Source organism: Oryctolagus cuniculus, chromosome 1, assembly GCF_051225735.1.
Source record: "Oryctolagus cuniculus isolate XC-2025 breed Fujian yellow rabbit chromosome 1, ASM5122573v1, whole genome shotgun sequence".
Taxonomy (NCBI): Eukaryota; Metazoa; Chordata; class Mammalia; order Lagomorpha; family Leporidae; genus Oryctolagus; species Oryctolagus cuniculus.
The window spans coordinates 124,147,879-124,175,817 of NC_142867.1; the positions used below are offsets into that span (position 1 = coordinate 124,147,879).

The following is a 27,939-nucleotide window of genomic DNA, read 5'->3' on the forward strand; positions in this document are numbered from 1 at the left end:
CACTCTAAAGTTCATCTGTTCCCTCCCCCCACACTCCAGGAGCAGGGAGTTGTGCTCTCCCATTTCTTTCTTTCTTTCTTTTTTTTTTTTTAACTAACACTGAAATAGAGCAATTAGAACACGGTTCTAAGTTCAGGTTGTTGACACCATCAAAACTGAAAGAGCTCTTGGCTGTTAGGATTTCACAGGTTGCTATATTGGACACTTTCTTCTTTTTAAAGAGTTATGTATTTGAAAAGACAGAGGGAGAGAGAATCTTCCATCTGTTGCTTCACTCCCCAAATAGCTGCAACTGCCAGGGCTGTGCCGGACTGAAGCCAGGAGTCAGGAGCTTCCTCTGGGTCTTCCACATGGTGCAGAATCCCAAGTACCTGGGCCATCTTCTGCTACCCTCCCAGGTGTATCAGCTGGGAGCTGGATCAGAAGTGGAGCAGGGGCCGGCGCTGTGGCGTAGCAGATAAAGCTGCCACCTGCAGTGCCAGCACCCATATAGATGCCGGTTCATGTCCTGGCTGCTCCACTTCCGATCCAGCTCTCTGCTATGGCCTGGGGAAGCAGTAGAAGATGGCTCAAGTGCTTGGGCCCCTGCACCCATGTGGGAAACCTGGAAGAAGCTTCTGTCTCCTGGCTTCGCATCAGCACAGCTCCGGCCATTGTGGCCAACTGGGGAGTGAACCAGCGAATGGAAGACTCTGTCTCCCCTTCTCCTTCTCTCTCTGTGTAACTCTGCCTTTCAAATAAATAAATAAATCTTTAAAAAAAAAAAAAAAAGTGGAGCAGCCAGGAACTGCAACCCGGCACCCATACGGGATACCTACACTGCAGACAGTGGCTTAACCCACTGCACCACAGAACCAGGAAACTGGACACTTTAAATATGTGTAGTTTATTGAAGATCGGTTACATCTCAATAAAGCTATTAAAAACAATTCCCTTGCTCTCACCTGTTTCTGCCTTCTAGGCCATCAATACTAGAGATGGGAGCAGACTGGGGGAAAGACAAAAGTAGTGACAGCAGAGACGGAGGTCGGAGTGGAAGAGAACAGGTTGGGGACAAGTGCTGGTACTGAAGCATTTTGCAGAAATTAACCTGCGCAGCTGCTTAGGAACAAAATGGGCTGCGTGTATGGCAGTGATTTTAATTTCTAATATTATTTGAGACGTGTACCTTCCATTTGAAAGTGTATGTTCATTATTGTCAAAATGGATTTACTTGAGAGGCAGCCAGAACTTATCCATTGGTTCACTCCCCAGATGCCCGTAACAGGGGCTGGACTGGGCCAGAAGCCAAGAGGAGGGAACGCAGTCAGATCTCCCACGTTGGTGGCAGGTGCCCAGTCACTTGGGCCGTCATGGTTGCCTCCAGGGTCTGCATTAGCAGGAAGCTGGATCCAGGAGGGGAGCTGGCACTGCAGTGTGAACAGAGGTGCCCTAGCTCTTAGCCAAACAACCCCTCCACTTACACCAAAGTAACTTTACACACTATTGATTTTTCCCCCTGAAATCCCAGAGACACCTGGTTTAGGGGAGGCGCACAGGGTTCAGTGGCCACGCGGTGGAGAGCAGGGCTTTGCATTCCCAGTCCTCTGCCAGGGCCATTTCTCAGAGCACAGCTGTCTCAGGTGAGGCAGCAATCCGGATTACAGAGCAAAGTGGCCTGGTGACGGACCTCGCGGCCACCTGTTCGCAGATTTCTCCGGGGCGTGAATCTCCGTACAAAACGCACATTGGAGCAGGTGTCTTTCATTTAAAAACCAAAACAAAACGTGGGACGGCTGGAAGTTCAACAACTCCATGCCTTGCCAGAAAATGAATCTACAAGGAAATGTCCGCTTGGTCCCTCCCCGTCTTACTACCATAGACAGCAAAGATTCTACTGTATTTTTAAAGGTGTAGCTTCTTGTCAGAGTGAGGACTGAGGCATTTTGTAGCTCATTAAGTACTCAGGGTTCCTGTGGGAGCTAGCACCAGGCCCTTACCTGGAACCAGGAGGGCACGGAACGATTTCTGCGAAAATGGAGTTGAAAGATAAGTTGACATTTTCATTTATGTGAGGACTTTTCTATGAACTTTTTTGAAGTTCTTTTAGAGCATTTTCCATAAAGTACAAATGAAATGTGAGAGGCAGCGGTAATAATAAAAGCTGGAGTTGGGAGACCAACTGCTTCTTCTCTTTCTAATCTGGCCCCTCCCTGGTTGGTGGACCTAGAGTGAGTGTCCTAACTGCTCTGTGCCTTAGTCTCTCCATCTGAAAAGTGGGGGTAATGTCAGTACTTACTTCACTGGGTTAGGGGTAAGCTCCTAACCTGACGTGATGTCCAGCACAGAGTAAGTGCCCAGGGAATGCAAGGTAGTATTTTGAGCTGTTGAAAGCGTATCTTCTCCATGCCACAGGACTCCCTGAGAAAAAATTAGCTTTCATGTATTTCATGGTCCAAATCTACCATAAATGAGCTATAATGGAAACATCTGTTCTCATCCAAACCTTCCACATTCTGAGGTTGGTGTTTTTGCTTATTTCTCTCTCTTTTTTAAGATTTTATTTTATTTATTTGAAAGAGTTACAGAGAGGTAGAACCAGAGAGAGGGAGAGGTCTTCCATCTGCTGGTTCACTCTCCAACTGATCGCAACAGCTGGAGCTGAACTGATCCTAAGCCAGGAGCCAGGAGCTTCTTCCAGGTCTCCCACCTGTGTTCAGGGGCCCAAGGACTCAAGCCATCTGCTACTGCTTTCCCAGGCCATAGCAGAGAGCTGGATCGGAAGTGCAGCAGCCGGGACTCGAACCGGCGCCCATATGGGATGCCGGCATTGCAGACTGGGGCTTTAACCTGCTGCGCCACAACGCCAGCCCCTTTGCTTAGTTCTCATCTGCGTGTCTTCCAGCAGTCTGTTAGACGAATGGGTCACAATGTTGAGTGTGGTCCTCTGCATGTTATTTCAGCCATTTTCCCCCTGTGGCAGGAAAAAGTGAATCTGTAATGCTTTATGACTTTTTGTCCTTGGCTTTTAATTCAGAACCTGAAGCTGCACATTCAGCATCCTTAATGGAATCTTGCAAATGGCCAAATGGAGTGTTTGCATGACAACGCGCGGAAGGAGGAGTGTTGGCTTGTCTTCAGGTGCTAGACGCTTAATTTTCAATTCTCATTCATCACATTGGCCTCGTCAAACTAGGTAATACCTCAAGATTCATGGAAAAGTGGAATTAAAAACTGAGTTTAATTTGGTGCAAAAAAATTTGAAATCCATGCCCAGCTTGTTCGTAAGACATGTTTAGGACCTTTTAGAAGACCACCCCCATTATGCCTGCATTTCAACATTTTCTGCCACCAAAATAAACTTATCTTTTTTAAAAAAGATTTATGTGTTTATTTAAAAGGTAGAGTTACAGAGAGAAGGTGAGACAGAGAGAGGAAGAAGAGACTAGTTCATTCCCCAAATGGCTGTAACGGCCAGGACTGGGCCAGGCCAAAGCCAGGAGCTTCTTCTGGGTCTCCCAGGTGGGTGCAAGGGCCCAAGCACTTGGGGCATTCTCTGCTGCTTTTCCCAGGTGCATTAGCAGGGAGCTGGATCAGAAGCGGAGCAGCCGGGACTTGAACCAGAGCCCATGTGGGATGCCAGGATCGCAGGCGATGGCTTTACTTGCTACGCCTCTTAATTCCGTCTCCTCAAGCTTCTTGAGATACCTGTGTACACTTAGAGTGAAGAACAGCAGTATTAATTGGACGTGTAGATCCGTGGTCTTGATAATCCGAACTTGTTTTCAGTCTCTTTTTAAGGATTTATCTTTAAAAAAAAGATTGATTTATTTATGTGAAAGGCAGAGTTACAGAGAGAGAGCGATAGAGAGACTGAGACTCTTTGTCCACTGATTCACTCCCCAAATGGCCACAACGGCTGGAACTGTGCCTATCCCAAGCCAGGAGCCATGAGCTTTATCTGGGTCTCCCATGTGGGTGCAGGGGCCCAAGCACCTGGGCCATCCTCCATTGCCTTCCCAGGCACATTAGCAGGGAGCTGAATCAGAAGTAGAGCAGCTGGGACTTGAACGGGTACCCATATGGGATGCTGGCTCCGCAGGTGGCAGCTTTACCTGCTACGCCACAGTGCCAGCCCCCATAATTAAAAAAATTTTTTTTGCCAACTTCTTATCAAGTGATCGTTGTTTATAGCATGGAAGCAAATGAGTCAGTGGACTTTGACTGTCATAAAACCCATGGAGACCCCAGGAAGCACCACAGGTCAGGGAGTAGCTGAGCCATTGCTGCCTCACGTGGGAGGAGGGGTGATCTCGGCTGTGCTTGTGCTGGTGATGTAGCCAGGCTGGGGGAAGTCAGAGAGAGAGGGGGAGAGAGGGAGAGAGAGAGAGAGAGGGAGAGAGGGAGAGAGAGAGGGAGAGGGAGAGAGGGAGAGAGGGAGAGGGAGAGAGGGAGAGAGGGAGGGGGAGAGAGGGAGAGAGGGAGGGGGAGAGAGGGAATGAGAACCCAGCAAGTCCCTGGGGTGGAGTGCTTTTCCAGAACGGCTCTCCGTGCCTCTGCACTGACCCAGTTCATGGACACCCAGTGTCTCGGGCCGCCCTCCCCACACTGGGAGCTTCTGGTTTATGAGCCTGTCTACCTAAGGCAGCGGCAACCAGAACTGGCCTTCTCAGCTTGCAGGTAAGGCCCAGGTGCATAACCCAGGGTCTAATGAGATGCACTCACAAGGGACTCATTCAGGAGGAAACAAAGCAGGAGGGCCCAGGCTGCAGTGAATGAGCAGAGGCCTCGGGCTTGCAGGCCGGCAGGCCCCGAGGGCCTGGGGTGCAGGGGCCCTGGGAGGAGCTGCGCTGGTGTCTCCCTGGGTAGCAGCAGCCGGGCTTCCTCTGCAGCCCGGGCTGAGCCCAGGCCTCGCTCCTGCCTCCCCTCTTATCTCTCTCGCCCTCCCAGACTCTCTCCGAGCTGCCCAACGGCCCTTCTGACGTTTTTGCTCAGATTGGCAGAGTATGCTGGTGTTTGTAAGCTGGCAAGCTGACAACAGCTCCGTCAAGGGCAAATCCACTGAGCCCTGATGGGAAAATTGTGCCTGACATCTTCATTTAATGAGTTAAGAACAAAGCTTCCCAGTGTGGAAAATGAAACTGCAGATGGCATAAGACAAAATAAGCTAATACGCTGTGGTCCTAAATTAGAATTGGAAGTGTCCGTATGAATATGATAGGTACTTGATCCCATTCAGGAATTATTATTTTTTTTTTTTGACAGGCAGAGTGGATAGTGAGAGAGAGAGACAGAGAGAAAGGTCTTCCTTTTTGCCGTTGGTTCACCCTCCAATGGCCACCGCGCTGCGGCCGGCACACCACGCTGATCCGAAGCCAGGAGCCAGGTGCTTATCCTGGTCTCCCATGAGGTGCAGGGCCCAAGCACTTGGGCCATCCTCCACTGCACTCCCTGGCCACAGCAGAGAGCTGGCCTGGAAGAGGGGCAACCGGGACAGAATCCGGTGCCCTGACCGGAACTAGAACTCGGTGTGCCGGCGCCGCTAGGTGGAGGATTAGCCTATTGAGCCGCGGCGCCGGCCCTGTTCAGGAATTCTTAGCTTTGTCCCCCAGAAGGTCCCAGAAACAATAGCAAGTAGATAGTAATGAGCCCCTGAGCCCAGGTGTGGCTTCCAATACCATTTTTCACTAAGAGACTACGATGTGGATAAAAATGTCGATGCACCAAAACCTTCCCGATGTGTTGAAATCCAAGAATTCATCACAAACAAGAGCAGACAGAGAACATTACTTTGAGTGGGCTAAATAAAGGGAATGTTGAGCAATTTCACTTTAGAGCCATCACAGCGAGTTAAGCTGCCCCCTGTGGTGCTGGCCTCCCACGCTGAGTGCCAGTTTGCGGCCCTGCTGCTCTGCCTCTGATGCAGCTTCCTGCTGGTGTGCGTGGGAGGCAGTGGGAGAGGGCCGAAGTGCTTGGGTCCCTGCCACCCACATGGAAGACCAAGATGGAGTTCCCGGCTCCTGGCTTTGGCCTCGTCTGGACCTGGCTGTTGTGGCCATTTGTGAAGCAAACCACTGGATGGAAGTTCTCACTGGCTCGCTCGCTCTCTCTGCCTTTCAAATAAAAAAATCTCAAGGAAATTTCACTTTATAGACATACTCTAATAAATAAACAAGGATGACAAAATACAAGAGAACTTCAAAAAGTTCACAGCAATGGAATGAAAAGAGAAACTTTTTTTTATTTTTAAAGATTTATTTTATTTATTTGAAAGACAGAGTTATAGACAGAGATAGAGCTAGAGAGAGAGAGAGGTCGTGCATCCACTGGTTCACTCCCCAAATGACTACAACGGCTGGAGCTGTGCCGATCTGAAGCCAGGAGCCAGGAGCTTCCTCCAGGTCTCCCACGCAGGTACAGGGGCCCAAGCACTTGGACCATCTTCCACTGCTTTCCCAGGCCATAGCAGAGAGCTGGGTCAGAAGTGGAGCAGCTGGGACTTGAACCGGTGCCCATATGGGATGCTGGTGTTGCAGGCCGGGGCTTTAACCTGCTGCGCCACAGCACTAGCCCCAAGATGAACATACTTTTAAAAATGGAGTTTATTTTTCATCATAAATCTTGTCCAGTTGACGACGCCTGTGTGAGCCATGGGACCGCCAGGTATGCCTGCTTAAAGAACCCTGGGCCCACAGCCTTGTCAGTGCAGCCTCTGTACACTACGAACTGAAGAGGAATGGGTGCCCTGTAAAGATTTTTAAAATAAATTAAAAAAATTATTATTTATTTTCATTTTATTTAAAATACATACAGAGAGAGAGAGAGAGAGAGAGATCTTCTGTTGACTGGTTCACGCCTCACAATAGCCAGAGCTTGGCGAGGCTGAAGCCAGGAGCTCAATACAAGTCTCACGTGGAAGGTGGTGGTTGGGCCTCATGCACTTGAGCCCTCACCTGCCGCCTTCCCAGGGTGCGCGTTAGCAGGAAGCTGGAGAGGAAGTGGCGCCAGGACCTGAACCAGGCTCTCGATACGGGATGTGAACTTCCCATGCGGCAGCTTAGGCTCTCCCCTAAAGATATGTTCTCGGCCGGTACTGCAGCTCAATAGGCTAATCCTCCACCTTGCGGCGCCAGCACAGCGGGTTCTAGTCCCGGTCAGGGCGCCGGATTCTGTCCCGGTTGCCCCTCTTCCAGGCCAGCCCTCTGCTGTGGCCTGGGAGTGCAGTGGAGGATGGTCCAAGTACTTGGGCCCTGCACCCCATGGGAGACCAGGAGAAGCACCTGGCTCCTGCCATCGGATCAGCGCGGTGCGCTGGCCACGGCGGCCATTGGAGGGTGAACCAACGGCAAAAGGAAGACCTTTCTCTCTGTCTCTCTCTCTCTCTCACTGTCCACTCTGCCTGTCAAAAATATATATATATATCTCTGTCTCTCTCTCTCCCTCTCTCTCTCTTTCTGTCTTTTCCCATATGGGATGCCAGCACTGCAGGCAGAGGCTTTACCCTCTATGCCACAGCACCATCTCCTCTCTCTCTCTCTCTCTCTATATATATATATATCTTATTTTTTTATTTTTGTTGAAAATTGTTTAAGATTAGGAAATAGAAGGAAGTCAGAAGGAGCCACATTTAGGACTGAAAGGTGGGGGCCTCATGCTTCCCCCCCCCCGGAGACTTGCAAGAAGGCCCTTGTTTGATCAGGGAGGTGAACAGGCGCGTGCTCAGGGTGCAGAGCCACTCTCTGGAAAAGCTGGCCCAGTGTTTTTCTGCAGAAGCTTTGGCAAACTTTTTCAGAGCGCTTTCCTAACACACTGCTGTGGCTGTTCTCTGGCTTCCCAGAAAGTCCACAGACAAACGACCTTGACTGTGACCTCCAAAACTCTTGCCGCGCCCTTTGCTTGTGGCCAGTCTGCTTTTGGTTGCACCACGTGCCCCCTTGGTAGCCATTGCTTCGTCTTCGCGATCGCGCTGATAAAGCCGTGTTTCAGCTCCTGGGACCAGTCTTTGAAGACATGCTTTGGGACCTGGAGCCTCCCGGTTTAAATTTTCCGCTGGAAGCTCTGTTCTTGTCTGCAGCTGAGCTGGGTGCAGCAGTGTTGGTGCCCAACGCGCAGAAATTTCTCAGTGTAATTTTGCAGTCAGATGGTGTAAGCTGAGCCAGGTGAGACGGCCGTGGTTTCTGCTGTTAACCATCAGTCCTCTTCAATTAGGGCAAACCAGAGCCATGGCTTTGTTTTTGTTTTTTTTCCCTCACCAATTGTTGTGGGCAATCTTCCTCTACAGGCTTCATCTTCTCATTTGCAAACTACTAATTTCCTTGAAATTTGTGTGATGCATCAATGATTTCACCATCCTTCCAACCAAGCTGCACAGCCAATTTGGTGTTGTCTTTGCTTCAGTCATGGCTGGGGCACTTTCCAAACTTGACGTTGTGTCACTATCATCTCTCATTAGGTTCTGTTAGCCCATGCCGTAACAAGGAAGTGGGAGTTTATTGTGGTGAAAACAAATTTTTGACATCCGCATGTAACATGCATTTTCTACGATGCTCTTTTTTTTTTTTTTTTTTTTTTTTTTGACAGGCAGAATGGATAGTGAGACAGGGAGAAAGGTCTTCCTTTTTGCCGTTGGTTCACCCTCCAATGGCCGCCGCTGCAGCCGGCGCACCGCGCTGATCCGATGGCAGGAGCCAGAATCCAGGTGCTTTTCCTGGTCTCCCATGGGGTGCAGGGCCCAAGCACCTGGGCCATCCTCCACTGCACTCCCTGGCCATAGCAGAGAGCTGGCCTGGAAGAGGGGCAACCGGGACAGAATCCGGCGCCCCGACCGGGACTAGAACCCGGTGTGCCGGCGCCGCAAGGTGGAGGATTAGCCTATTGAGCCACGGCGCCGGCTCTACGATGCTCTTGAATACTACACACAATATAGTGCCCAGTCCCTAATGACCTTAGAATGCAAGCATGAAGCCTAAAACATGAACAAGAGAGCACCAGACATTTGCCTCGTCTTGAAGATCACACCACCTCTAAACTAATCTTCCCTCCAAAACCAGAACACGCATGTGTCCCAGGGTATAATCTTCAGATGTAACAGCTCACGGGAAGTACAAAAGGTGAGGGAGCCCCTAAACAGACCACATCATGGGTGCAATCAGGAACGTCCTGACTGTGGGAGAGTCTCCAGAACTAGTGGCTTGTTCTTTTCAGCAAATTAATTGTAAAGGGGGCAAAAAAAAAAAAAAAAGTGAAGTGGGATCTATTCATTAAAAGAGAGCTGAGAGGGGCCAGTGCTGTGGCCTAGCAGGTAAAGCTGCCACCTACAGTGCCGGCATCCCATGTGGGTGCCGGTTCAAGTCCTGGCAACTACACTTCCAGTCCAGCTCTCTGCTATGGCCTGGGAAAGCAGTGGAGGATGGCCCAATGCTTGGGCCCCTGCATCCACATGGGAGACCCGGAAGAAGCTCCTGGCTCCTGGCTTCAGATTGACGGAGCTCCGGCTGTTGTGGCCATCTGGGGAGTTAACCAGTGGATGGAAGACCTCTCTCTTTCCCTCTCCCTCTCCCTCCCCCCTTTTAAAAGGGATTTATTATTTTATATAAGAGGCATAGAAAGGAGGGGAGACAGAGAAAGAGACTCCTATCTGTTTTTTTTCACTCCCAAAATGCCAGCAACAATCAGGGCTGGGCCAGGCTGAGACCAGAGCCTTGAACTCTATCCAGGTCTCCCACATGGGTAGCAGACACTGAGTACTCAAACTGTCACCTGCTGCCTCTCAGCTCCATATTAACAGGAAGCTGGAGTCACATGCTGGAGCCAGGCCTTGAACCCAGCACTCTGATACGACACTTGAGCATCTTAACTCCCGCGTTAACTTCTAGGCCAAACGCCCTCCCTAGAACGTCATCTTTTTTTATTTTTTAATTTTATTTATTTAAAATGCAGAGTTACAAACAGAGAGAGATACAGAGCAAGAGAGAAACAGAGAGAGAATCTTCCTTCTGCTGGTTCACTACCCAAAAGACCACCATGGCCAAGACTGGGCCAGACTGAAACCAGGAGATAGGAGCTCCTTCCAGGTCTTCCATGTGGGTGCCGGGACTCCGGCATTTGGGTCAGCTTCCGCTGATTTCCCAGCCACCAGCAGGGAGCTGGGTTGGAAGTGGAGTAGCTAGAACACAAACCGGTGCCCATGTGGGATGCCGGTGTCACAGGGGACGGCTTTACTTGCTATGCCACAATGCCAGCCCCTAAAATGTCACCCTTTATCTCAGAATCAGATGAGTGGCCCACAGAAGGCTCTGATTCTATCACTGGAATGCAACACACACGCAAGGCATTTCCTGTGACCCGGATGAAGAGAAGGAGATACAGGTAAGGCCCTGTCCTTTGTTGGTGTCGTGGCTCAGTGGGTTAAGCCTGTATCCCTATTAGAGCACTGGTTTGAGTCCCAGCCCCTCAGGTTCCAAACTAGCTAACGCATCAGGGAGGCAGCAGATGATGGCCCAAGTCCTTGGGTCCCTAATATTCACATGGGAGACCTGGATGGAGCTCCTGGCTCCTGGCTTCAGCCTGGCCCAGCCCCAGCTGTTGCAGGTATTTGGGGAGTGAATCAGCAGACAGAGGATCTCTCTCTCTCTCTCTCTCCCTCTCTCCCTCTCTTTCTGGGAGGGGCCTTTTCAAAAACATTTTTTAAAAGATTTATTTACTGGGGCCAGCATTGGGTGCAGTGGGTTAGGCTACTTCCAGCAGTGCCAGCATTCTGTATGGGTGCCAGTTCGTGTCCTGGCTGCTCTGCTTCCAATCCAGCTCCCTGCTCATGCAACTAACAAGGTAGCTGAAGATGGCCCCTGCACCCACATGGGAGACCTGGAAGAAGCTCCTGGCTCCTGGCTCCCACCTGGCCCAGTCCTAGCCATTGTGGCCATTTGGTGAATGAAGACCTCTCTCTCTCTCTCTGTCTATCCCTTTCTCTCTCTGTAAATTTTCCTGTCAAATAAATAAGAATTAAAAAAATAAAAAAGAAAAGGAAAGGCCCTTCCCGTCGGATCGTGGTGTCATGAATTCCTGAAGGCTTACTGTGTGAGTGGCAGAGAAAGTTGGTGGCCATTTGTGACTCTGCTAAACCCATTCGGTTTAATCCTCATAAAATTATGACACGTGAGAAAGTGCTTTTGTTCCTAAGTTGCAGGGGAGGCAACCCAACGGTTTCATGGACTGCCCTCGCTCGTTCTTTCTTGCAAGAACATTTTGAGAGTGCAGCAGGAAATCAAAACACACTGTTGTCTAAGCTGCCATTGAGCCGTGTAGCCGAATCCCGGCAGTGGAGATGGAGCCTGCCTGGGGCTGCTTTCACAGAGGTGATATCGAAGCTGACTTTGGATCTCACCCAGGGAACCAGAGACGGAGCCAGTGGTTGGGGTGAAGCGAGGAAGGGCTGTGGGCAAATAGAGTGGCGGGTCACGGGGGTGGGGCTGTGCAGGGACGAGGCGGAGCCACCCTGTCCACAAAGCCCCTTCCACGGGGGTCAGATCGGATACATGACCCTTGCTGTCCCAGGAGAATTAAACACACTCCTGGATGACACCGGCTCCCTAACTGGTTCATTCTGCTTTATTCTGTTCAGTCGGAGCCTCCCCCATACCTCCTGCTGTTTGCAGGCTCTTCCTGCTCTTGAAAGAGGGCCAGTTTGCCTGCAGGCCTGGCACAGGCTGCTCCGGCTGGCTTTGCCCCCTGCTCTCACCCTCTTTGGGGGGTAGCAGAGCCCTGGTGATTTTGAACTTGGCCTAGGTCTGCTAACGTGGCCTCAGCTGCCTCCCATATTGTCTCCAGCTAACGCCAATGTTCTTTAGCTGGTGCTCATGGCCACACTGGCACACCCTCCAAGTGGCCCAGGCCCTGAGGACATGGGGGACGGTTGGAGAGACTCTTCAGTGGGTGCCAAAGACACAAATGCAGCAGGCAGAGTCCCAGGTCAGGACGGGGAGGACTCGCAGCACTGTTGACAGTGGTGGGACGCGGCTTGGAGGCAGGGAGGGGTGTGGCGGTGCAGGTGAAGAAGTTGGTCGTGAGTCACCCCTCTAGCAGAGATATGACGTGGGCCTGGGGCTGAAATCTGGGTTTCAGCTGGATTTCCTCCTGCGAGAGAGCGAGAGAAGCTGGCCATGTCCTGTCGGCTCTCTGCTCTCTTCTAGTTTAGGAACAGAAACACTTATCTTCATATCATAAATTCAGGCGGGATTAAGCCTAATGGGTTTAGTGTGGTGACACGAGGCCGTGTGTCTTCCTCTGTCACGCACAGTGTGCACTCGGAAAGCTGGCGGAACACAGTGGGCAGGGCCAGTATCTCTCTTCGCCTGGGCATCTGGTCAACACATTGCCTGGGTTTTGCATTCTGATGGTGGCGTGAGAACCTTCTGTGGCTATACATTACTGAGCTCTCCAAGGTGAGATGGACCTCTCGGGACCTGAGCCCGCCTGCCATCCCTCCCTTCTTTCCTTCCTTTCTGATTGATCTGAAAGGCAGAGTTACAGAGGGAGAGGCCGAGACAGAGAGAGAGAGAGAATCTTCCATCTGCTGGTTCACTTCCCACGTGGCTGGGCCAGGCAGAATGAAGCCAGGAGCCAGGAGCTTCTTCCAGGTCTCCCACATGGGTTCAGGGGCCCAAGCACTTGGGCCATTTTTCGCTGCTTTCCCAGGCCATTAGCAGGGAGCTAGATTGGAAGTGGAGCAGCCAGGACTCGAACCGGCACCCATATGGGATGCCGGCACTGCAGACAGTGGCTTTACTTGCCATTCCACAGTGCTAGTCCCCCATTATTTTAAAATTATGTGTTTATTTGAAAGGCAGAGTTTCAGAGAAAGAAGGCAAGAGAGAAAGAGAGACAGAGGTATTTTCCATCTGCTACTTCACTTCCCAAAATGGCCATGTCAGGGCTAGGTCAGGCAGAAGCCCGGAGGCAGGAACCCCATCTGGGTCTCTCACATGGATGGCAGGTGCCCAAGCACTTGTGTCATCTTCTGCTGCTTTGGGCAGGCCATTAGCAGGGAGCTGGATCCGAAGTGGAATAGTTGGGAGTTGGACTGGTGCTCATAGAGGATCTGGCGTCACAGGCAGCAGCTTAACCCGCTATGCACAACACCAGCCCGAGTCACATCTTCTACAGGGTTGTGGGCTGGGGGACCAGGTGCACCCTCTGATTCATCATGTCACTTTGGATCCGGTTTGCTTTCAGTTATTCCCAGTAATTGAAGGGTGTGGTGCCATTGGCAATCCAAAGTAGCAAATTAATTCCTTAAAAGTTGTTAATTAATTAACTAATTAAAAAGGAGGCATCAGGGGCCGGCGCCATGGCTCACTTGGTTAATCCTCTGCCTGCGGCACTGGCATCCCATATGGGCGCCGGATTCTGTCCCGGTTGCTCCTCTTCCAGTCCAGCTCTCTGCTGTGGCCCGGGAAGGCAATGGAGGATGGCCCAAGTGCTTGGGCCCCTGCATCTGCATGGGAGACCAGGAGGAAGCACCTGGCTCTTGGCTTCGGATTGGTGCAGCGCTGGCCATAGCAGCCATTTGGGGGGTGAACCAACGGAAGGAGGACCTTTCTCTCTGTCTCTCTCACTAACTCTATCTGTCAAATTAAAAAAAAAATAAAAAGGAGTCACACACACAGAGAGAGAGAGAGAGAGAGAGAGAAATTGATCTTCCATCCACTGGTTCACTTCCCAGATGGCTGCAAAAGCCAGGTCTGGGCCAGGCTAAGACCAAGAGCCGGGAACTCCAGCCTGACCTCCTATGCCCAAGTATTTGAGCCATCTTACGTTGCCTTCCCAAGAGCATCAGCAGAGAGCTGCTGGCTCAGAAGCGGAGCAGCCAGGATTTGAAGCAGCGCTCTGAAGGGGATGCTGGCATCCTACGTGGCAGCTTAACCTGCCCTACCACAACACTAGCCTGGACAATTCTTTTTTGATATCATCTGTTTAGCTTTGGAATGCTTTATAAAGTGCAAGGTGCTTGATTTATTTTTCTAGAGTATTTATTAAATTGATGATTTATTGCTCAGAGAAATCAAAGCTGAGCAAGACACAGACAGAAATATGCCATGAAAAACTCCCGGTTGCATGATAGAGGTACAAACAGACCTTGTTCTGGCTTTGAAGCAAGGGGAATCTCCCACCCATAGTCAGGATGGGCTAGGGCAGCAGCGACAGTGAGCGGCCGCCAGCTCTCAGCGACGCACATCCATACGCTTCATCGTCACGCATGCTACAGTGCACACCTGCCTCCTAGGACCACAGACGGACAGAGGCTTCATTCCAGAAGAAAGCACGGGGATTGTGCGTGTGAACCCTCTCTCGTTCGAGTTTCCTCGGTCACAGCTAGCCCCATGGCCATCCACACTTAACTCTCCAGGGGAAGGGCACATGGTCCTAGCCTTCGGGAGCAAACCCATCGCTCCAGTGGTGATCTAGGTCCAAAATGCAGAGGTGAGCATGAAGGAGAAGAGGTTCTTGGAGGACAGGGAGCATCAGGAATGGCGCCAAGTTGGAAAAGTGGCTGATGAGAAGTCCGGATAGGAAATGCAGGTGGCGTGGCTGCCAGGGAGGGCAGATCAGAGTGCAGATGCCATGCCACGGGGGTTGGATTGGGTTTCAAAGAGACTGTGGTTTTAGAAGGTGAACCTGGCAGCCATGTGTAGCTGAGATCAGAGCGTGGCAGATGGGAGGCAGGAGACCTTTTTGCATCTGACACAAAACCAGGCAAAGGATGATGAGGGCTGGATTAGGGGGTTTCTAAATGGAGGTGAAAGAAAGGGGTATACACATTTGTAGTTTTTTTTTTAAGATTTATTTATTTATTTGGAAGTCAGATTTACACAGAGAAGGAGAGGCAGAGAGAGAGAGAGAGAGAGAGAGAGAGAGAGAGGTCTCTCTCTGGTTCATTCCCCAATTGGCCACAATGGCCGGAGCTGTGCCGATCCGAAGGCAGAAGCCAGGAGCTTCATTCTGGGTCTCCTGCGTCGGTGCAGGGGCCCAAGGACTTGGGCCATCTTCTACTGCTTTCCCAGGCCATAGCAGAGAGCTGGATTGGAAGTGGAGCAGCTGGGACTCGAACGGGTGCCTATATGGGATGCCGGAGCTGCAGGCTGGGGCTTTACCTGCTACGCCACAGGGCCGGCCCCCAAGGCAGTGGTTTTTATTTTACTCCCTCTTGTTTTCCCGTGCCTAGGCCGGTGCTTAGCACATCCTAAACATCTACTGGCTGTGTACTGTGAATACAGCACCGATGGAGACGTTCCCTGCACCTGCCACTGGCGGGGGGGGGGGGGGGGGGGGAGGGAGAGAGACAGGTGCTCCCCTGGTAATGCCGGGAAGCTGCAAGGTGTTTGGTCTGTACGATGAGCTGTAAGATGAGCTGAGTGGCCAAGAGAGAAAGTGTAGGAGGGCGGGAGGAGGCTGAGTAACGCTGGGAACCGTGACACACAGGAGCCAGACTGGGCAAAAAAGGGATGGGTCAGCTTCCGATGCTGCGAATGGCTGAAAGACGGGAGCTGACCCGAGGGCGTTGGGTTCAGCACCTCCGTCTCTGCTGACCCAGCCACCCGGATGGGCGCTGGCCACAGCAGGTGCTTCCTATGGGCCGAGGTAGAGAGGGTGGACGGCGGCCGCGAGGGCTGTCCTCCAGGAGAGCAGTGAACTCCCTTGTTGTTCGAGTCTCCCTGACCACCGCATCTTCAGGCTCGCTCACTTCCCGGCCCAGGAGGTGCCTTTTCGGGGCGGAGCTTCCCGGTGTGGGCGTGGCCGGAGGGGGGCTGTGACCCGCGAAAGGTGCGCGGGCGGCCGGCGGGGCCAGCCGGGAGAGGCCACACCCAGAAACTACCTGCGCGGGCCAGGAAGAGGAGAGCTTGAGAGAGCCTAGCGCCTCGGTCGCCTGCGCCCCGCGCCCCGCGGGCCATGGGAGCTGGCTGCCCGCAGGGACCACGCCTCTGAGACCCCCCATCGGCCAGAGGGACCATGAGGAGCGACCGGGCCCGCAAGGGCAGCGGGGGCCCGAAGGACTTCGGCGCGGGACTCAAGTACAGCTCGCGGCAGGAGGTGGGCGAGGGCCGGGGTCGCCGGGGTCGCCGGGGTCGCCGGGGTCCGGGCGCTCAGACGCGGGCCCCGCGCGCCCCCCGAGCCCTGGAGCGCGGCGCCGGGTCGCGGGCCGGCCGGGCTGCGGTGCCCGTTGGTGGCCGGGACGCGGGGCGCGCAGGTGGAATTTCCTGTTCGGCTGGTGCCTGGCCGCCGCGGGCGGGGCGAGCCGGCCGGACCTTTGGTACCAGACCTGCGGCGCGCCGGCCACCGTGGAGGCGGAGGGCCCCGGCCGCGAGGCGCCCGGTTCCTCTCCCGCCTGCCTGCGCCCGCGGCCGGTTCCCTGATTGGCACAGGGGCCCCGTTTCGGTCCCGCCACGTTGCTTTTTGGGCAGGGGCTCGGAGTGGGTGGTGGGGCCGGCGGAAGGAGGTTCTTGGAGGGTGTGGCGGCTCAGCCGTCCTTGGGCCCCCGCAGCTGTGGCGTTTGTCCCGTCCTGGTCGATAGGAATAGGCGCCTGGGGCCCTTTGCCGAGGGCTTTGGCTGCCTTCGAGGCTGGAGCTGAGAACTGCAGGGTTTGGCCTTGCTGGGCTGCGATCTCCAGGAGGGCAGGGGACTCTCGGGGAAGGGGTGTGGAACACGTGGCTTTTGGAAGCAGGAAGCTCTCCTTCGGTGGCCAGAACAATGAGGGCCCTCTTGGCTGGTGTCAGGAGCCTTGGAAGCTGACGCAGGGAGTTGGGGCTGGGTGTCAGTCACTGTACTGGAGGACACTCCTGGGGTTTGCAGCCGGGCGGCCACTCTCTTTGTTCAGCCCGGCCCCCGCTTTCACACGCGGGGCACTGGGGTGTGCTACCAGGCAGGAGTGTTTGGTGAGGGGCTTTGCTCCTCGGCAGAGGATGGGCTGTCTCCTGGGACCCCTAACCTCGCAGGAGCCCCTCCCCCCGTTTGCTCCCGTGTGGGGTCAGATATCCGAGCCCTCTCAGCTCCTGAGCCGCCGTCTCTTCCTTTCTGAATTGCCAGATGTTTGTGAATCCTTCCTAATTGCCTACCTGGGCCCAGTCCGGAGGAGCCTGCTGTGGGGTGTTTGTTATTTCAGTCCTGTTTAGCTTCCCTCCCTCCACGTGGGCTCTTCCCACTTCCCTTCCCCCGGTCTGGGCCACCTGCTGTCTGCCCACGCTCCCTCCTCCAGCAGGGGGCTCCCCTCGCACTCGCTCCCTGTCTCCCCCAAGCCCTCGACTCCGTTCCCCCTTGGTCCCTGAGCGCTTGCTGGTCTTCTGTGAGGCTCTGCCATTCTCCACGCCACTGGGCTGCCCCTTATACCAGTCTGCCAATCCCCTTTCCAAGGCTGCTGTCTTTTCTCCAGCAAGCTCCGTTCACCCAACTTGCCCTGGGCCAGACACTGCTGGAGGCAGGGCTTTCCAAGACCAGTCTGATAAGCAACTTCAAGTCTTGAGAGCGATGGCAGGAGACAGCAGGAGAGATCAGCTGGGCTCTGCTGCACAGGGTGGGCTGGGGACTGCGTGGGTTCTTCTGTCTGTGTGTGAGCCGGTTTGCAGAGGGCAACTGTGATGGTCAGAAGGGAGAACAGGGAAGCCGACCTCACCCAGTGGCTGGGGCCCTGTTGAATATTTGACGGTGGCTGTTGAAGGTGTTTTGACCTGCAGAGGTCCCATCTCAGGTCGCTGTTAACCCTGGGTGTGACTCAGCGTCTCTTCAGCCTATGGAGACCAGGGTGGGAAAATCAGCTGTTTGTTGTTGGGGTCAAAAGCAGATATCTGGAGCTGGGCTGTCCCACTCTGGCTGCTCAGAGTCACATGTTAACTGGCCAGAATTCACTCATGCACTCACTCATTCACATAGCAGGTGTGTCCTAGGGAGCTGCCAACTCAACAGGGTAGAGGGAGGTAGCAGCGAGAAAGACCCCACCACACAGTCCCTGCCTGCAGGGCCACCCTGTATGGCGTGGGGTACAGGATCTCAGTTGTGTGTCTGCATACGTCCAAGGCGGGCTCCTAGGAGGGCGTCCGTCTAATGCGGCTGGCAGGGTTGGCAAGGCACCTGGGGCTGGAGGCATCTGTGATGTGGCGACAGAGGCGTCCAGCTGGAGCCAAACCCTGATGCTGCCCTCTTCCAGCCCCATGATCTCAGAGGTCCCCTCATCTCTCTGAGCCTCCGTTTCTGTGGCTGTGAAATGGGGATGACGTATTGTGTGCCATATTTGTTGCAAAGACTCAAAGGGATCCTTGACCATGAAAGCGTTAGTCAGCTGTGGTGTGATGGCGGAGTCTGGGGCTGCAGACAGCCTGCAGAGAGCAACAGGAAGGTGCTGCAGGTGGAGTCTTAGTGGGGTGCAGGTGCGGAGGCTGGGGTTGTCCACGGAGCCCTGACCCTGCAGAGGGGCCTGCCTGGCTTGCTGACCCACTGAGAGCAATTGAGACTCTCTTCCTGGGGTCTTCGGTTTCCACTGTACCCAGCTCCTAGGAGAAAGAATCTTCTATGAAAAGAAAGTGTGTGCTGGCGGCAGACCCACGCTCCCCTACCCCCACCCCCAAATACAGCTCCGGAACACTTCTCTGATCTGTCCAGCAGGTGCAGGGATGAGCAAGGGGTGTGGGGGAGAGCGCGGTGGGCGGCAAGCAGCAGGAAATGCGGTGTGCTTCTCCAGGGGGCTTTAGAGGACCCCCCCCCCCCCAATGCCTGGAAAGTCTCAGCCTTCACACGGGAAGCAGGAACGCTGAGGTCTGAGAGATGATGACCCGAGCCTGGCTGCTGCTTCAGTGGTAAGAGGCCCGAGTCGCTGCTCAGGGCCGGCTGGCTGGGTGGCCCGAAGCCCTTGGCGTCATCCGTGGCTGCGGAAGCAGAACGAGGCCCGGCTCCCTCTCCCTCGCCTGGGTGCTCACTGCCTGTGGCCAGCGGCTCCAGCCCTTGGAACGCTGTGGCCTTGGAGTTCCCCTGCTGTCTGTGCCTTCCCTGATTTGCGGTTCTGCCCAGGCTGCTTGCTGGCTTATGTCTCTCCTGAGAGAGAAGGTCGGCTCTTCCCTGAGGATTTTGGGTGTGCCAGAGCCCTGGGGGATGCGGGTGCCAAACATGGTGTTGCTTCTAGCATTGTGCCCGTGGCTCCTGGAGCATCGAGGACACTGGCGATCGCTGGCAGCGTGGCCTGAGCAGGCGCTGTGTAGTATCACTTCCCTTACAGAGGAGCACAGCTGGTCCTGGGTATTCACTGGGACTGCTCCTGGGACCCATCCCCGACGCTTGAGTCCCTTATGTAAAGTGGCATAGGATTTGTGCAAAGATTTTATTGGCTGGCGCTGCAGCTCACTAGGCTAATCCTCTGCCTGTGGCACCGGCACCCCGGGTTCTAGTCCCGGTTGGGGCGCTGGATTCTGTCCTGGTTGCTCCTCTTCCAGTCCAGCTCTCTGCTGTGGCCCAGGAAGGCAGTGGAGGATGGCCCAAGTGTTTGGGCCCTGCACCTGCATGGGAGACCAGGAGGAAGCACCTGGCTCCTGGTTTCAGGTTGGTGCAGTGTGTTGGCCGTATTGGCCATTTGGGAGGTGAACCAACGGAAGGAAGACCTTTCTCTCTGTCTCTCTCTCTCTCACTGCCTAACTCTGCCTGTCAAAAAAAAAATATTTTATTTATTTGAGAGGTAGAATTACACACAGAGAGGGGAAGAGACAGACAGAAAGGTCTTCCATCTGCTGGTTCACTCTCCAAACGGCTACAATGGCCAGAGCTGGGCCAATCCAAAGCCAGGAGCCAGGATCTTCCTCTAGGTCTCCCACGTGGGTGCAGGGGTCCAAGGAATTGAGCCATTTTCCACTGCTTCCTCAGAGAGCTGGATTGGAAGAGGAGCAGCCAGGACTCGAACTAGGGCCCATATGGGATGCCGGCGCCGCAGGCAGAGGCTTAGCCCACTATGCCACGGCGCCGTCCCCTCTCCTGCATACTTTAATCATCTTTGACTGCTTATAGTTACTGATGTGCATAGTTCTTATACTGTATGGTTTAGGGATAATGACAAAGAAAAAAAGTCTGTACATGCCCAATATAGGCCCATTTTTTAAAAAATTATTCATTTAATTTATTTGAGAGTCAGAATGATAGCTCCAATCTGTTGGTTTATGCCCCAAGTGCTCCCAACAACCTGGGCTGGGCCAGGCCAAAGTCTGGAACCAGGAACTCAATCAGGGGCCTCCCACATGGGTGTCAGGAGCCCAAGTACCTGAGCCATCCCTGTTAACTGTTAGGAAGCACACTAGCAGGAAGCTGGCATTGGGACTTGAACCCAGGCACTCTGATATGCAAAGTGGGTGTCCCGAGCAGGGTCTTAACTGTTGTGTCAAACCCCCAACCTCACAAGAATCTGTGCAACCCTTTTCTAGTATTTAATGCCAGAAGGAAAACACGGTGAATGATTTTTATACAAAATGCCCAAGTGTTCATCTTAGGTTAAAGTGATTCCTTTGGTCCTATGAAAATCTTGTTTTCAAGCATTTCCCTACGTGGCATCGAGAAAGCCGTAGCTCAGTAACACTGCATGGGGTGATATTTCCCTTGGCCAGCAGCAGGCTCTTCCTGCCCTATCAGACACAGGTGGAATCGGGTACAGAACTGGGTCCCAATCCAGACATTGTGATATGGGACACGCACGTCCCAGGTGGCATCTTAGCCGTGGTGCCCACGCCAGATGCAGTTTAAAAAAAAATTTCAAGCTGCATTTGGTTGAGTCAGCAGATGTGGAACCAGTACTTACGAAGAGCCAACTGTACTAATAATATTACTACCCGTGTTTAGGTGAGGAAGACAGCACAGAGAGGGTGAGCAGCTTGCCCGGAGTCACAGAGCAGAGTGGGAGCGGGATCTAATCGGTGCCCAGGTAGACTGGCTTTGCTGCAGTCTCTCAGGACTGCCACACACAGAGCAGGGCTGTCAGCCCCAGGGCCTGAGCCGGGGACGGATTACCCAGGGATATTTCGGAGCTGCCCGGGGCTCGTTATAGGAGCCTTGGGTGGTGTGGAGACAGGACTGGGCCTGGGAACTGCGGGCTTCTCTGGCAGTGTGCGTCCTGTCTGGTGTGGGGAGGAAGGCGCTCTGCCTTCGTGCAAAGCTTGTCGACAACAATTTCCCTTTTTCTCTTGGCCAAGAGCTTTCCTAGAAGCAGCTGGAAATTCTAGTCTCGGGCATTCGACGTCTTCAGGACTCGCCGCCTCTGTCTGGGTTTAGCGTCTCTCCGGGGGTTTTCCGTGGCATCCCTGCAGGAGCTGACTTGGGCCAGAGCCATGGCCACCGTCTCTCTGCGGCCCAGGGCGGTGATCCTGGGGCAGGATGGTGATGCGGAAATGGCGACAGCCGTTTCTGCCCTTCACTGCATACGTGTGCTTGAGTTTATCCCCCTGTATCCTCACAGCAGGTGTCTGGAGAAAAAATTGTCCACTTTCCAGACGAGAACACTGAGGCTCAAAGGGTTTGTAAGAGAACCCAGGGGCGGTGAGAAGCAGAGCAAGAATTCACACTTGGATCTGTGTGACTTTCAAAGCCTATGATGTTAACCACAGTGCCGTCATAAAATCGTGTTCCAAAGACAATGATGATTGATGTGTGTCCCGGGCAAAATCCTAAAACGCATCATTAAAGAGAGAGTTGTGAGCTTATAAAAAACCAACTGGTGATCACCAGGCGCCAGCCCAAGGCACGAACATCCCCTCCCTCTGAGCTCGTCTGGCTTCCCCCTTTTGATGAGGTTCCTCCGCCCTGAGACCAGGCGCACAGCTGGAGTTGTGATTCCAAGGCTTGAAACTCAGTGCTGCTCTGTTTGTTACACACAGGACCAGGGATCCTGGTGGAAATCTAAAATGCAAAACACCCAGAACCCACCCAAGCCCGAGAACCAAGCCGTGCACACGCTCAGCCCTCCCACTCCTTCCTGCCTGCATTCTTTCACCCAGTGGTGGTTGTGCACTTGACCGCTGTGTTCTGGGGAAGGCGTGCGCCCACCTCCAGTCTGCCGGGCTCCGTGGCCGACTGGGGCCTCCTGGGAGGTAGGGGTGGGTTGTGTGCGATAGAGCAGCTGTACCTGGGAGACCCCAGGCCTGCATCCACGCCGGGCAGTGGCCTCAGGGCTGCCCCTCACTCCCTGGGGGTTCTGTGCCCTTCCATACTTAGTGACAGCTCAGGGAAAGGTTGGGAGCTCCACCTGTCAGAGGCTGACACCCGGGCGTGTGGGAAAGGGCGACACAGTGGATGACGGAATTCTGAGCCATGGAGAGCTGGCCAGGCTGGGTTAGGAGTGAGTGTGGTGCTCCCCAGTGGAACAGGCACCGCCTCCTTCCTGTGGGCAGGTGTGTGGGCCAGCCGCTGTGGTAGGACCCGGATTCGGACTGGACAGCCATCCGGGAAAGGCCAGGCGTGTCATGTGGCTGCCCATCTGAAAGTAAGAAAGCGGGGCTGGTGCTGTGGCTCAGCAGGTTAAAAGCCTGGCCTGAAGCGCTGGCATCCCGTGTGGGTGCTGGTTCGAGTCCTGGCTGCTCTATTTCTAACCCAGCTCTCTGCTGTGGCCTGGGCAATGCAGAAGAAGATGGTCCATGTCCTTGAGCCCCTGCACCCACATGGGAGGCCTGGAGGAAGCTCCTGGCTCCTGACTCGGGATCAGCTCAGCTCTGGCTGTTGTAGCCATGTGGGAGTGAACCAGAGGGTGGAAGACCTCTCTCTCTATAACTCTTTCAAATAAATAAAAATCAATCAAAAAAAAAAAAAAAAAAAGAAAGAAAGTAAGGTGTTTTCCAGGTTTATATTTCTGATAACCCTAAAAATTATTATTTAAAGGCTAGTATATTATGATGTGGGCTACATTGCAAAAAAATTTGGCAAATTCACAGAAGCTGTAAGAATTTTAAAACAGGAGAAAGTACCCATGCAGAGGCATTGTAACCACTTACTCTATCGCCTATGCATGCTTTCTTTAAAAAAAAAAAAAAGTTTTTTTTCTGATTATAAAAGTTAGGAACTTTCTAAAAAGATTTACTTGTTTATAAAGTTTTTCTCTATTTTAAAAATTTATTTGAAAGGCAGGGTGGCAGGGAGAGAGCAAGAGCTAGTGAGAGACAGAAAGAGAGTGCGAGTGTGAGTGAGAGCGAGAGAGAAGGATCTTCCATTAGCTGGTTCATTCCTTAGCTGCCGGTAATAGCCCCGGCTGGGCCGGGCCAAAGCCGAGAGCCAGGAACTTCATCCGGGTCTCCCACGCGGGCAGCGAGGACCCACTTCCTTGAGCCCTTCTTGTTGCCTCCCAGGGTCTGCACGAGCAGGAAGCGGGAGTCAGGAGCTGGAGCTGCAGCTGGGTGTCAAGCCAGATTCTATGACGTGGTAGGCGGGCATTGCATCTTAACCACTAGGCCAGACACCTTTCAATTAAGCAGTATCGAAACATACAGGAGGGAAATTTTCTCCCCTGGATTTCAACCCTGTGCAGAGTTTGGCTCATATTATAATTCTTTTTTTTTTTTTTAAGATTTATTTTATTTATTTGAAAGAGTTACAGAGAGAGGTAGAGACAGAGAGAGAGGTCTTCCATCTGTTGGTTCATTCCACAGATGGCTGCAACGGCTGGAGCTGTGCCGATCTGAAGCCAGGAGCCAGGAGCTTCTTCTGGGTCTCCCATGTGGGTGCAGGGGCCCAAGCACTAGGGGCATCTTTCACTGCTTTCCCAGGCCACAGCAGAGAGCTGGATCGGAAGTGGAGCAGCTGAGGCTTGAACCGGCGCCCATATGGGATGCTGGTGCTTCAGGCCAGGGCATTAACCTGCTGTGCCACAGCGCCGGCCCCTTATTTATTTATTTGAAAGTCAGAGTTACAGAGGGAGAGAGGATCCAGGAGCCAGCAGGTTCTTCCCTGTCTCCCATGTGGGTGCAGGGGCCCAGGCACTTGGATCATCCTCCACTGCTTTCCCAGGCACATTAGCAGGGAGCTGGATCAGAAGTGGAGCAGCTGGGACTTGAACCAGCACCCATATGGGATGCTAGCATTGCAGGTGGTGGCTTTAACCACTGTGCCACCATGCTGACCTGTTATTCTAGTCTGATGATAAAGACTTGACTGCAATTAATTGTTGAACATTTGTTAAGTATGTAGACCAATGCCAGGGGTGTGGAGCAAAGACCCAGCCCCTGCCCCCAGCACGCTGAAGAGTCTGGAGTGTTCCTCAGAGCAGACTCTCACCCTTGAGTTGGCAAGGGTGAGTGGTACCATATACTTTGTGACTTGTTTTTTCCAATTTTTAAAAAAGATTTTATTTATTTATTTGAAAGTGAGTTACACAGAGAGAGAAGAAGAGGCAGAGAAACAGAAGTCTTCCATCCGCTGGTTCACTCCCCAGTTGGCCACAACAGGTGGAGCTGGCTGATCCGAAGCCAGGAGCCAGGTGCTTCTCCTGGTCTCCCATGGGGTGCAGGGCTCAAGCACTTGGGCCATCCTCCACTGCCTTCCCGGGCCACAGCAGAGAGCTGGCCTGGAAGAGGGGCAACCGGGACAGAATCCGGCGCCCTGACCGGGACTAGAACCCAGTGTACCGGCGCCGCTAGGCGGAGGATTAGCCTATTGAGCCGCAGTGCCGGCCCCAAGGACTCTTCTACTGATTTCCCAGACCATAGCAGAGAGCTGGATTGGAGGTGGAGCAGCCGGGACTCGAACCAGCATCCATACGGGATGCAGGCACTGCAGGTGGCAGCTTTACCTGCTGCGCCACAGCGCCGGCCCCATTGTTTTTCCTTTTATTTAGCAGTCTTAGATAGCTTTTCCATGTTATTATCTACTCTGCAAAACCACTTTTGATTGCTGCATAAGCTTCCATCCGGGGTATCATTCTTATTTTTCCTTTTATTGTTTGTGCGTGTTACTTGAATGCATTCCCGGGCAATGCAGGAAAAAGAACCATCAGAACGTGGGCAGTAACTGACCAGAAGACACCTCCCCCCGCCCAGAAGCCACACTATCCAGGCCTCCTGGGGGTTATGAATTCTGGGGACCACGTCTTCACCCGTGTGGGCTGAATGGTGAGCCTGAGCCGGATGGCCAGAGGTATCGAAAATCTTTTTGTTTGGCTGATTGGAGGAGCTGAGTGGACGAAGACAGTGTGTGAGCTGCCCCGAGCAGGGGCGTGAGACTGGTGGTACTCCAGTGCGTTAATCAGCGCGGGCTTGTGGTGCTGCGCACGGTTCCCGGAGAGAGGCGCTCGCTAATGTTGGCACTAAATGCAAATGCTGTTTCTCCCAGAAAGGCGGGCCGAAGCAGGGTGGGGGGCGAGAGGCCCTCCAGAGAGTGTCCCGCTCTAGAGTCCGATCCCAGGGGTAGGCCCAGCAGTTCTAGCCGGCCTCTGGCCTGTCGCTGCTCCCATGGGAGATTCTGGTTTGGGCACTGCGCTCCGGGTGCGCCCTGCCCCCGCCCCGGGAGGGGAGGCTGTGCTGTCTGTGTATCAGCCCTGTCACCCCAACAGCTTCCTAGATGTCTAGCTCAGTTAGCCTGCCCGGGAGCCCTAGCCGGTTCTGGAGGCTATGCCGCCGACTCGTGCAGATGCCCAGGTCCATTGAGGCAGAAACGAACTGGTGCCTGTGAGGCATGGGTCCTGCCCAGCAAAGGAGCGAACTGGTGATCGACACAATGGCTTGGCTGATCTCCAGGGAGTTTTGCACAGAAGAAAGAGGCAACAGTCCCCAAATCCTACACACTGTGTGGCTCAGTTTAGAAGACTTAAGAGAATACTCTATTCAGATTTGTCTAAAAATTTATTTTCATTTTGTTTGAGAGAGAGAGAGAGAGAGCTCTTTCATCCTGTGGTTCATTCTCCAAATGCCCCCACAACAGTCAGGGTTGGGCCGAGCCATATCCAGGAGCCAGAACTCATGCTGGTCTCCCACGTGGATGGCAGGGACTCAGGTACGCAAGCCATCGCCTGCAACCTCCCAGGGCATGCATTAGCAGGAAGCTGGAATTGGGAATGGAACCAAGACTTGAACTCAGGGCCGGCACTGTGGCATAGCAAGTAAGGCTGCTGCCTGCAGTGCCAGGATCCCATATGGGCGCCAGTTTGAGATCTGGCTGCTCCACTTCCAATCCAGCTCTCTGCTATGGCCTGGGAAAGCAGTGAAAGATGACCCTAGTGCTTGGGCCCCTGCCCCCATGTGGGAGACCTGGAGGAACCTCCTGTCTCCTGGCTTCCGATTGGCGCAGCTCCGCCATTGCAGCCATTTGGGGAGTGAACCAGCAGATGGAAGACCTCTCTCTCTCTGCCTCTGCCTCTCTGTAATTCTTTCAAATAAATAAAAATAAATCTTAAAAAAAAAGACTTGAACCCAGGCTGTTGTGTGGGACGCTGATGTCCCGATAAATGTCTTATCTTAACGGCTGCACCCAGTGCCTATCCTTGTTCAGAATCTTAACTGTGATGGTGGATATGGGAGGCTACACTGGCAATACTTGTACTCCTGTGCAACTTAATACATGCACGAGGGCAAGTCAGACAGAAATCTGAGGAAGATCAGGGGACTGTGGATATGAAAGTGTAGTTTTATGTGATGTTACCATGGGGGAAACTGGGCACAGTGTGTAGGGGGTTATTAAGGGCCAGTGTTATGGCGTAGTGGTTAAAGCCACCCACTTGCGGCCGGCGCCGCGGCTCACTAGGCTAATCCTCCGCCTTGCGGCGCCGGCACAGCGGGTTCTAGTCTCGGTCGGGGCGCCGGATTCTGTCCCGGTTGCCCCTCTTCCAGGCCAGCTCTCTGCTGTGGCCAGGGAGTGCAGTGGAGGATGGCCCAAGTGCTTGGGCCCTGCACCCCATGGGAGACCAGGATAAGTACGTGGCTCCTGGCTTCAGATCAGCGCGGTGCGCCAGCTGCAGCGTGCCAGCCGCGGCGGCCATTGGCGGGTGAACCAACAGCAAAGGAAGACCTTTCTCTCTGTCTCTCTCACTGTCCACTCTGCCTATCAAAAAAAAAAAAAATTAAAATAAATAAATAAATAAAGCCACGCACTTGCAATGCTGACATCACATGGGGCATGGATTCGAGTCCCAGCTGCTCCATTTCCAATCCAGCTCCCTGCTAATGGCCTGGAAAAGCAGCAGAAGATGGCTCAAGTGCTTAGGCTCTTGCACCCATTTGGGAGACTTGGAAGAAGCTCCTGGTTTCTGGGTTCAGATCTGCCCGGCCCCAGTTGTCATGGCCATTTGGGGAGTGAACCAATAGATGGAAAATCCATCTCTCTCTCTCTCCTCTGTAATTCTGCCTTTCAAATAAATAAATAAAGTCTAAAACCAAATGATATATTTATCTAAAGGCAGAGGATCAGGGTGGGGGAGGAGGGATTAGATACCTTCTATCTGCTGGTTCACTCCCCAAATACAACACCAGGCTGAAGCCAGGAGCCCAGAACTCCATCTTCATCTCCCACATGGGTGGGTGGGGCCCTAACACTTCAGCCATCCTCTCTGCCTCCCCAGGCTCGTGAGCAGGGAGCGGGATTGGAAGCAGAGCAGTCGGGACTGGAACTGGCGCTCCGTTAAGGGATACGGGCGTGGGAAGCAGTGGCTTGACCAGCTGCACCAGAATGTCTGTCCCACTGATATCCCTTCTTATGCCTGCATGGGAATCTAGAATGATCTCAATAGAGATTTCAGTACTAAAAAGCATACTAGCCCAGGTCCCATGACAAGTTGAGAATGTGAACGAGAAGGGGTCACGTGGTGCTGGTGTACCTCGTGTTTCTCTGGGTATCTTGGGGGTCTGCCTGGTTTTGCTGCTGCGGCAGAAGGAAGGGGGTGGCTGTGCTGGGGAGGGCATCTGTGGGGAGGAGAGGCCGTGTTCGCTTCGTGAGAGCTGAGAGCCGGAGGTGGAATTCTCATGTTGGAATTA

At 53.4% G+C, this 27,939-nt stretch overlaps 1 protein-coding gene across 1 annotated transcript in view; it reads left to right on the top strand.

Moving 5' to 3' along the window:
* Positions 1–15,777: 15,777 nt before the first annotated feature.
* Positions 15,778–27,939, top strand: part of ST14 (ST14 transmembrane serine protease matriptase) — a 41,519-nt gene continuing 29,357 nt past the window's right edge. Inside the window, exon 1 of the mRNA XM_051847790.3 lies at positions 15,778–16,065. Within this exon, the coding sequence (XP_051703750.2) occupies positions 15,985–16,065 (81 nt within the window). The 5' untranslated portion in view covers positions 15,778–15,984. The remainder of the gene's footprint in view (positions 16,066–27,939) is intronic.